The sequence below is a fragment of the Gorilla gorilla genome, chromosome 3, assembly GCF_029281585.2.
Source record: "Gorilla gorilla gorilla isolate KB3781 chromosome 3, NHGRI_mGorGor1-v2.1_pri, whole genome shotgun sequence".
NCBI lineage: Eukaryota > Metazoa > Chordata > Mammalia > Primates > Hominidae > Gorilla > Gorilla gorilla.
The window spans coordinates 17,888,841-17,899,322 of record NC_073227.2 but is presented as its reverse complement, the minus strand read 5'-3'; the positions used below and the strand labels follow the sequence as shown (position 1 = coordinate 17,899,322).

At 41.6% G+C, this 10,482-nt stretch overlaps 1 protein-coding gene across 1 annotated transcript; it reads right to left on the bottom strand.

Annotated features, from left to right (window-relative positions):
* Positions 1–1,167: 1,167 nt before the first annotated feature.
* On the bottom strand, positions 1,168–9,137 carry LOC134756435 (endogenous retrovirus group K member 6 Env polyprotein-like). The gene is made up of 2 exons (XM_063705193.1): positions 8,912–9,137; positions 1,168–3,547 (listed from the first exon to the last, which is right to left on the bottom strand). The coding sequence occupies exon 2, from the start codon at positions 3,528–3,530 to the stop codon at positions 2,802–2,804; it is 729 nt and encodes a 242-aa protein (XP_063561263.1). The 5' UTR covers positions 3,531–3,547; positions 8,912–9,137; the 3' UTR covers positions 1,168–2,801.
* Between the last annotated feature and the right edge of the window lie 1,345 nt (positions 9,138–10,482).

Below are 10,482 nucleotides of genomic sequence, written 5' to 3'. Positions count from 1 at the left end.
CTCATTTAATCCTTCTATCAAATCTGTGAAATAAACACATCACCATCATCCCTATTTCACATTTAGGGAAACATATGCTTGGAGAGGGTAAGTAACTTGGTCAAGGTCACACAGCTTGGAACTCTCGTCCCACAGGTGCAGGAATGAGAGACAGCAGCTGTGGAAGCCAGGGTCTCTGGCAGTCCTTGTCTCTGGGCGGTGATCCAGAGAGAGAGAGAACATGATTGTCTCAGCACTGGGTCTTCTTCTGAGTCGTCTTGAAGGAGTAATTCCAGAGCGTCTCGGTGTTAAATATCATGTTGTGAATGACTCCGTGATCTCTGACCCAGTGACCTTGGGGATAAAGGAGGGGAGGTACGGAGAAGCTCTTCGAATGGATGTTACTGGGGTGTCAGTGTTCTTTGAGGGCACAGGCTATGTGTCACCAAATTGAAGGGGTGGCCTGCCCCTCCACCCCTGTGGGTATTTCTAGTCGGGTGGGATGAGAGACGGAGAAAAGAAATAAGACACAGAGTCAAAGTATAGTGAAACAACAGTGGGTCCAGGGGACAGGCACTCAGCACACCAAGGACGTGCACTGAAACCGGCCTCTGAGTTCCCTCAGTTTTTATTGATTATGATTTTCATTATTTCAGCAAAAAGAAATGTAGTAGGAGAGCACGGTGATAATAAGGAGAAAATCAACAAGAAATATGTGAGCAAAAGAATCTATATCATAATTAAGTTCAAGGGAAGGTACTATGCCTGGACGTGCATGTAGGCCAGATTTATGCTTCTCTCCACCCAAACATCTCAGTGGAGTAAAAAATAACAAGGCAGCATTACTGCAAACATGTCTCGCCTCCCGCCACAGGGCAGCTTTTCTCCTATCTCAGAGTTGAACAAATGTACAATTGGGTTTTACACCGACATTCAGTTCCCAGGGGCAAGCAGGAGACAGTGGCCTTCCTCCATCTCAACTGCAAGAGGCTTTCCTCTTTTACTAATCCACCTCAGCACAGACCCTTTACGGGTATCGGGCTGGGGGACAGTCAGGTCTTTCTCATCCCACGAGGCCATATTTCAGACTATCACATGGGGAGAAACCTTGGACAATACCCTGCTCTCAAGGGCAGAGGTCCCTGTGGCTTTCCACAGTACATTGTGCCCTTGGTTTGTTGAGACTAGAGAATGGCGATGACTTTTACCAAGTATACTGCTTGTAAACATTTTGTTAACAAGGCACGTCCTGCACAGCCCTAGATCCCTTAAACCTTGATTTTATACAACACATGTTTTTGTGAGCTTCAAGTTGGGTCAAAGTGGCTGGGGCAAAGTGGCTGGAGCAAAGTGGCTGGGGCAAGGCTACAAATTAACAACATCTAAACAAAGCAATTGTTTAAAATACAGGTCTTTTTCAAAATGGAGAGTCTTATGTCTTCCCTTTCTACATAGACACAGTGACAGTCTGATCTCTCTTTCTTTTCCCTGCATTTCCCCCTTTTCTTTTTGACAAAACCGCCATCGTCATCATGGCCCATTCTCGCTGGTCGCTGTCTCTCCGGAGCTGCTGGATATACCTCTGTAGACTAACAATAGAGAGGACAGACATACAAGAATTAATACAAAATTTGCAATAGTGGAATTTCCAATGGTTTTAACCCAAGTGATAGGGTTAAGATTTGTGAGGCTATCAACGGCTTTGATCATTGCCTCAGTTTCTGGCACCAGATTTAACTGGGCTTTTGATGTTTCAAAAATTTGTTCTTTCAATTTAGAAATATCTAAAGTAAGATTATCTTCTCTTCCTTGTAGATGGCGTCTAACCATGTCCCAGTGATGTTCAGATTCATTATAGGCTCGAGGTCTAACAAAAATCTGATGTATTCCAGTCACACTGTAACTGAAAAAGATATTCCAAGCTCATGAGCCTATCTCTCATCCAAATAACAGTTTGTCTTAGATCATTAATTTGATTTGCCAATTTTTGATCTATTTGAGTCTGAGAATTCCACAATTTTGAGGAATTCTTTTGCCAATTATTCACATATTCTGCAGTTTGAACAGAGGAGTGTAAAGCAATTCCAGCAGCCGCAGCAGTAGCTGTGACTGCAATAAGACCCATAATCACTGCAATCAAAGTAAAAATGAATCTTTTAGATCTAGTTAGAAATCCTTTTACTGCTTAAGATATGTACGGATGGAGAAGCCTCCCACAGTCGATCCATGGACACAGGGATCCACACGCCTTCTCTTGCCCTTACTAACAGAATACCATGCTGCCAATCAAAAGTTGAATCAATGCAAGTAAACAATCTACAATTTTCACAGGTTATAGTTTGGGAATCTAGTTTAATAGCTATGTTTCCTACAACTAGCATATAAGGGGGTTTTACACAACTTTACAAAGGAATTGTCAGATTAGAATTTAGGGAAATAGTATAATATGGCTTATGATTTCTTGTTCCCATAACTTGATTTCCAGACCAAATTCTAATGTGGTATGAGGCCACAGTAAGCTTCCATAATTCTGGGTGTTCAGGACCAACAACAGGACTAACTAACTTTGGTCGGTGTGATGGAATCCCCTTTTCACCCCATTTCCATGGATAGGGTGATTCTAACCTTCTATAAACCTGGTCTAGCCTTTTAGTTAAATCACTATCATAGGCCAGATTAGTGGGCCAGACAGATGGAGCCTGTGAACATGAGTGGGTCTGTCCCATACAGTCATAATATAATTGGCCTCGAGGGGCCCAGTCTATAATAATTCTGAATTTATTGTTTTGTAGTACCACTGCAGTATCAGCCACACATTCTTCTCAAACTAAGACTTCTGGGTCTTTTGATTCTTTTGGAGTTTCCTTGGGGCATGGTTTCCCTTTAGGCCTAAATTTTAATGATCTTTGATAGGAAGAATTCTGTAAATTATTCATTTGTGACCCAAGTGACATTCCACTTATCATATGATAAGTAAATTTACTGGTGGCACTGACAGTAGGTACTTCTATCAACCAATTTTGGATTGTAGGCATTAAGCATCCTGGTGCTTTTCCCAGGCAAATAGGAGGATAATGATACCCAGTGGAAATGTTTATCATCACTCCTTCTTCTTCAGGTTGGGCAGGGCCACGGTCATCTGTGGGGCCTGGTACCCATGCACTGTTATTAACATATACTTCAATAGGATTATCTATCCAAGTGATTGCCTGAATTAAGGGTGGGAAAGGCACATAGGCCCAGTAAGTATAGTTAGCTGTAGCGGCTCCTGCAGACATAGGGAGACTTACCACCGTTGATACAATCATTAAAGCTATAAGCAGCTTATTCTCTGGAGTTTGTGTTACCCTTGTGTTTTCCAGGCTTTTTTCAGCTAACTGTGTCAGCTTCTTTAGCTGGGCCCAGGTCGGCGGCCCCGCTTTCTTGGTGGATGGCAACTTCATCTGTTCTTCTGATATCACCATTTTGTTCACCCTGCGAGTCGATGATGTTCTATTGCGGGTTCTCTGTCTCTGCGGAGGTGCCTTCTCTTGCATCTCTGATGGGTTCATTGTAGAACTTCAAATGTCTAGTGGGTATCCAAACAGGAAGCTGATTTTCTTCTAGTGAAACACAAGAAAAACCTCTCCCCCGTGTCATCACCTTACCTATTTTCCATGTTTTGTTTTTGTTGTCTTTCCACCAAATCAGTTTTCCCTCATGTGGGCTGTTCTTTTTACCAGTAAAATGTTATTCTGCGGAAGTAGTGATCTGATTTCTATATATATTTAAAACATTTAAAGTATATCGTGCTAGATTAAGTTGCATCTGGGGAGTGTTATACTCCTTACTGTCTCTTTCCTTTTTTTGTTTAACCAATTGAGCTTTGAGTGTTCTATTAGTTCTTTCAATTATGGCCTGTCCTTGGGAATTATAAGGGATTCCTGTAGTATGTGTAATTTTCCGCTGATTTAAGAATTTTTGAAATGCTTTACTACAGTATCCTGGCCTATTATCTGTTTTAATTTTTTCTGGAACTCCCATGACTGCAAAACAAGATAATAAATGTCTTTTAACATGTGAAGTACTTTCTCCTGTCTTGCAGGTTGCCCATATGAAATGTGAATAAGTATCAACTGTCACATGGACAAATGACAGTTTTCCAAATGAAGGTACATGTGTGACGTCCATTTGCCATAATGCATCAGGACATAAACCTCTAGGATTAACTCCTGCCTCTTGAGTGGGCAGGTGTAAGACTTGACACTGAGCACAATGTTGTACAATATTTTTTGCTTGTTCCCACGTGATATCAAGTTAGTTTTTTAATCCTGTTGCATTTACATGAGTCAGGGCATGAAGTTCTTGTGCTTCCATGAAGGCAGATGATACTAGCAAGTCAGCTTGTTCATTTGCCATAGTTAAAGGCCCTGGTAAATTAGTATGTGCTCGAATATGAGTAATATAAAATGGGAAACTTCTTTTTCTTACAGTTTGTTGTAACAATTTAAACAGCTGATTTAACTGACCATCCACACTATATTTGATTAGGGCTGTCTCAACATCCTTTGTAGCCTGTACTACATATGCAGAATCTGAAATAATGTTAATAGGCTGATTAAAATCTTGTAACACTGAAATGACAGCAACCAATTCTGCTCTTTGAGCTGAGTGATATTGAGTTTCAATGACTCGTTCTTTTGGTCCAGTGTAAGACGCTTTTCCGTTGCTGGAACCATCAGTAAACACCGTCAGAGCATTTTCTGGAGGTTTTTGTCTGGTAATTTTAGGTAAAATCCAAGTAGTCAATTTCAAAAACCGGAAGATTTTTGCTTTTGGGTAATGATTATCAATAATTCCCACAAAATCAGCAAGACTAATCTTCCATGCACCAGAATTCATAAAGGCTTGTCTAACCTGTTCCTTATTTAAAGGAACAATGATTTTATCTGGGTCATTTCCACACAATTTTACTATTCGTAGTCTTGCCTGACCAATTATTGTAGCCATTTGATCTAAGTACAATGTAAAAGTCTTAACTGTACTGTGAGGAAGGAATGACAACTCCACTAGATCTGTATTTTGAACAATAATGCCTGTTGGAGAATGTGCAGTAGCAAAAATTAAAAGTTGGAGTGGGGCTAAGTGAAGCATTTACTTGTGCTGACTGAATTTTTTCTTCAACTAATTCAATTTCTTTAGTTGCCCCTGGAGTTAATGTTCTTTTACTATTTAAGTCTGGATCCCCTCTCAAAATAGAGAACAAAGTTGACATGGCATAAGTGCGGATGCCTAGAGTTGGCCAAATCCAATTAATATCTCCTAGCAATTTTTGAAAGTCATTTAATGTTCTTAATGTGTCTTTTCTTACTTCTACTTTTTGTGGTTTAATTTTTCTCTCCTCTACCTGCATTCCCAAATAATGAAAAGGAGTGGAGGTCTGAATCTTATCAGATGCTATTGTCAGGCCTGCGTTTGCAACCTCTGTCTGCAGAAATGTGTAACAGTCAATTAATTTGTCTCTTATTTCTGCAGCACACAAAATATCATCAACATAATGAATGATATAACAGTCTGAAAACTTGTCTTTAACTGGTTGAAGAACTTGAGCTACAAAAGTCTGACAAATAGTTGGACTATTAAGCATTCCCTGAGGCAACACTTTCCAGTGAAATCTGGTGGCTGGTTCTTTATTATTTATGGCTGGTATAGTAAAAGCAAATTTTTCAAAATCCTGTTTTGCCAGAGGAATGGTAAAAAAGCAATCTTTCAGATCAATTATAATTAAAGGCCAATATTTGGGGATCATGGCTGGAGAGGGCAGCCCAAGTTGGAGAGGCCCCATGGGTTGAATTACTGCATTAGCGGCTCTTAAATCAGTTAGCATGCGCCATCTGCCTGATTTTTTCTGAATTACAAACACAGGAGAATTCCAAGGCGAAAAGGAAGGCTCAATATGTCCCTTTTCTAATTGTTCTTTTGCCAAAAAGTGTAAGGCTTCCAGCTTTTGTTTTGGTAGTGGCCACTGATTTACCCATATAGGCTTTTCCGTTTTCCAAGTTGATGGAATGGGTTTTGGGGGCTCTACAGTGGCCACCCCTAAAAAAGGATACCCTAGTCCTTTTCTTTCTGGATTTCCCTTAGCCTCAATTGGAACTTTAATGCCTTCTCCATTTTTCCCTAGTCCTTTGCCAGGGAGATATCCCATTTTAGTCATGATTTTTTGACTCATGGGGCTGTATAGAGAGACTGGAATAGTAATCTCTGCATGCCACTGTTCTAATAAGTCTTGGCCCCATAAATTAATTGGAATAGAAGTAATCATAAGCTGAACTGTACTCTCTTGATTATCAGGTCCTAGACGATGTAAAATCCTGGCACTTTGATTCACTTCTGAGGCAGTGCCCACACCAACAAGTCCTGTAACAGGCTTTTGTTTAGGCTGATTTTCTGGCCATTGATTTAAGGCAATGAGAGAAACATCAGCCCAAGTATCCACTAATCCTTCAAACTGTTTTCCCTGAATAGTAACTGTACACACAGGTCTATTCTCTGAGAGCTGACTAGCCCAATAAACAGCTTTTCCAGCAGGTTTGGTACTTCCAAACCCTCCTGTTCTTTCTGTTTTGTTATCCCCAATTTTAATATAAGGCAAGAGCAGTAATTGAGCAATTCTATCACCTGCATTGGCACTCCAGGGAACAGTAGAGCTGATCACTAACTGAATTTCCCCTTTATGATCTGAGTCAATTACCCCAGTATGAATTTGAACTCCTTTCAAATTTAGACTAGATCTTCCTAAAATAAGGCCTACCATCCCTTCTGGCAGCGGGCCATATACCCCTGTAGGAATCTTTTGCGGGGGCTCTCCAGGGAGTAAATAAATCATTTGAGTAGAAAATAAATCTACTGCAGCGCTGCCTGCTGTGGCAGGGGATAATTGTTGTATTGTAATTGGCTGATATCCTGAAATGGTGGTATTTACTGTGGGGGTTGTTGTCCCTGAAAACCCCGAGGAACAAATGGCTGAATCGGGAATGCCCCACTTTGTTGCGGGGCCTGGGGCTGGCCCCTCTTCCCATTTCCCGACAATGGCTGTGCATTTTTATCAAATTTAGAATGACATTCCTTAGCCCAATGTTTTCCTTTTCCACATCTTGGACACAGGCCAGGTGGCTCTTTTTTTTTTTTTTTTTTTTTTTTTGCTCTGTTTATTTAAGCCTGGGCAATTCTTTCTTAGATGTCCGATTTGACCACAATTATAACATTTTTCCCCAAATGTTTTAACTTGTCCTCCTAAAGCAACCCCTGTAATTGCTTGAGCCAATAACATTGCCTTACGCATAGCTCCTCCAATCCCATCACAAGCCTTCACATATTCTGTAATTACATCAACTCCTGCTGAAACCTTTCCTCTTAATGGCTTTATGGCCGATTGACATTCTGGATTTGCATTTTGATAAGCTATTATTTCTACAACAACTTTTCGGGCGTTACTATCTGCAATGGATTTTTGAGCTGCATCTTGCAACCTTGCCACAAAGTCTGGATATGGCTCTTTAGAGCCTTGTCTGATTGAACTAAAAGCAGAGCAGGAGGTTCCTGGGTCCTGAATCTTTTCCCAGGCCCTGAGGCAAATAGCCCTTAGTTGTTCAGTAGCCTCATTTTGCATTACTGATTGTTGGTTAATAGTGCCCCAATTTGGACCTGTTGCTAGTAATTGGTCTGCATCTATATAAGCAACAGGATTAGTAGCCTGATTTTTTCATACCTGTTCTTGTACCCCATCAATCCACCAGGTTTCAAACTGTGGATACTGAGAGGGTGAAAGGGAATATTTAGCCAAAATTTTCCAATTTTGGAATAAGTCTATTTCCATGAGCAATGGAATCTAATAATATTCTCATATAAGGAGAGTTAGGTCCATATTGTTTAACTCCTTCCTTCATATATTTTAACATTTTTGTGGTGAAAGATTCATATCTGGTCTCAGTTCAGACAGACTTTCTTGCTTGACTCCCTTTCCCGGCCGGCATCCGTCGTAACATTACCGGATATTGCCATGCCTCAAGATCTCCCTGTTTTCTGGCTGTAGCAATGGTCTCATGCCGTGCACCATCTTGTCCACTAGGTGGTACTGTAAGATCAAACGCCATCGCCGTGGGTTGTTGATGTAGTGCCTTGCTATTTGGCACAGGACGCACCTCCTGAGATCCATACTGAACCTCTGGAGATGGCCGATACTGAAATTCGGCTGGCGGCCGGTATTGATAAACTACCGATGGTTGGGTTTATTTTCTACTGGCTGGTATTGCGGATACTGTGCCTGGATTGGCATTTGAGATTGTGACATCACAGGCATCTCAACCGCGGGAGAAGGGTTTGTTGGCCATCTTGGTCTAAACTCTGATGGCCCAAATAATTCTGGACCTCCTTCCCCCAATTTTGATGATTCAGGATACATTACCTCCTGTAATTGATTATAGTCAACATTTTGCATTGACCGAACCATTACAGGCTCTACTGCATTTTTACAATGTGTACTTTCCATTCCTTTCTTAAAGTCTGTTCCTGCCTCTTCTTCACAATCTATTACACAGCTTTCAGGGGCATCAAAGACTGAAACGCTATCTTCTTCTATTAGAAATTGTTCTAAAGTTGCTTTAATAATGGCCCAATCATTCCATGCTGTAAGTGGGATGATCTTACCTTCCGTAGTTGCTTGTTTTAGTTCTTTGTCAATTTTTTTCCCAATCTTTTAAATCTAAAGTTCCCTGTTCTGGAAACCATGGGCAGAATTGTTCTATTGCTTGAAATAGCGTAACTAGATTTTCTGTAGAAGCTTTAACTCCCCCTCTTCTTAAGAGAATTTTAATGAAGCTGAGATAAGAAGCATATTTACTTTCAGTTAGCTCCATTGTTACCCTGGATTCCTCCGAGCGCACAAGCTTACCTCAAGGCTGACTGTGGACGTACTCGGGAATCTCTCGTCGGCTGTCCTCAATGCTCACGTTCTTACCGTACCTTCACCCTAGAGAAGGGCCCCACGTTGGGCACCAGATGAAGGGATGGCCTGCCCCTCCACACCTGTGGGTATTTCTAGTCGGGTGGGATGAGAGACGGAGAAAAGAAATAAGACACAAAGTATAGAGAAACAACAGTGGGCCAAGGGGACAGGCACTCAGCACACCAAGGACGTGCACAGGCACTGGACTCTGAGTTCCCTCAGTTTTTATTGATTATGATTTTCATTATTTCAGCAAAAAGAAATGTAGTAGGAGAGCAGGGTGATAATAAGGAAAAGGTCAACAAAAAACATGTGAGCAAAAGAATCTATATCATAATTAAGTTCAAGGGAAGGTACTATGCCTGGACGTGCATGTAGGCCAGATTTATGCTTCTCTCCACCCAAACATCTCAGTGGAGTAAAGAATAACAAGGCAGCATTACTGCAAACATGTCTCGCCTCCCGCCACAGGGCAGCTTTTCTCCTATCTCAGAGTTGAACAAATGTACAATCGGGTTTTACACCGAGACATTCAGTTCCCAGGGGCAAGCAGGAGAGAGTGGCCTTCCTCCATCTCAACTGCAAGAGGCTTTCCTCTTTTACTAATCCACCTCAGCACAGACCTTTTACAGGTATCGGGCTGGGGGACAGTCAGGTCTTTCTCATCCCACGAGGCCATATTTCAGACTATCACATGGGGAGAAACCTTGGACAATACCCTGCTCTCAAGGGCAGAGGCCGCTGCGGCTTTCCACGGTGTATTATGCCCCTGGTTTGTTGAGACTAGAGAATGGCGATGACTTTTACCAAGTATACTGCTTGTAAACATTTTGTTAACAAGGCACGTCCTGCACAGCCCTAGATCTCTTAAACCTTGATTTCATACAACACATGTTTTTGTGAGCTCCAGATTGGGTCAAAGTGGCTGGGGCAAAATGGCTGGGGCAAAGCTACAAATTAACAACATGTAAGCAAAGCAATTGTTTAAAGTACAGGTCCTTTTCAAAATGGAGTCTCTTATGTCTTACCTTTCTACATAGACACAGTGACAGTCTGATCTCTCTTTTCCCTACACAGATAAAGAGCCCAGTAACTTTTCTCATTGCTCAAGAGATTGAAGGGGTAGGAAGAAAAGATGTTAAGTTATAAACATGTTTCAGTTTTGTTACCACTTGAACCAATTTATGTTTTGAAGAGGAAAGAGTCTTGCTTACAAAGTCAGCCCCTGGGTTTTCCTTCTGCTTATGGAATCCAGGGAATGGGCAAAGAGAAAAAGAAAACTAAGGAATCAGCCAGATGCAGTGGCTCATGCTTGTAATGTTGGCACTTTGGGAGGCTGAGGCAGGTGGACTTCTTGAGTCCAGGAGTTCAAGACCAGCCTGGCCCACATAGTGAGACCCCGTTTCTACAAAAAATACAAAAAGTTGCTGAGCATGGTGACATGCACCTGTAGTCCCAGTTACTTGGGAGGCTGAGGTGGGAGAACTACTTCAGCCCAGGAGGTTGAGGCTGCAGTG

Bases quoted from the DNA above. Each gene is read 5' to 3' on its own strand.
- LOC134756435 (XM_063705193.1), bottom strand. From the start codon at position 3,530: ATGAACCCATCAGAGATGCAAGAGAAGGCACCTCCGCAGAGACAGAGA.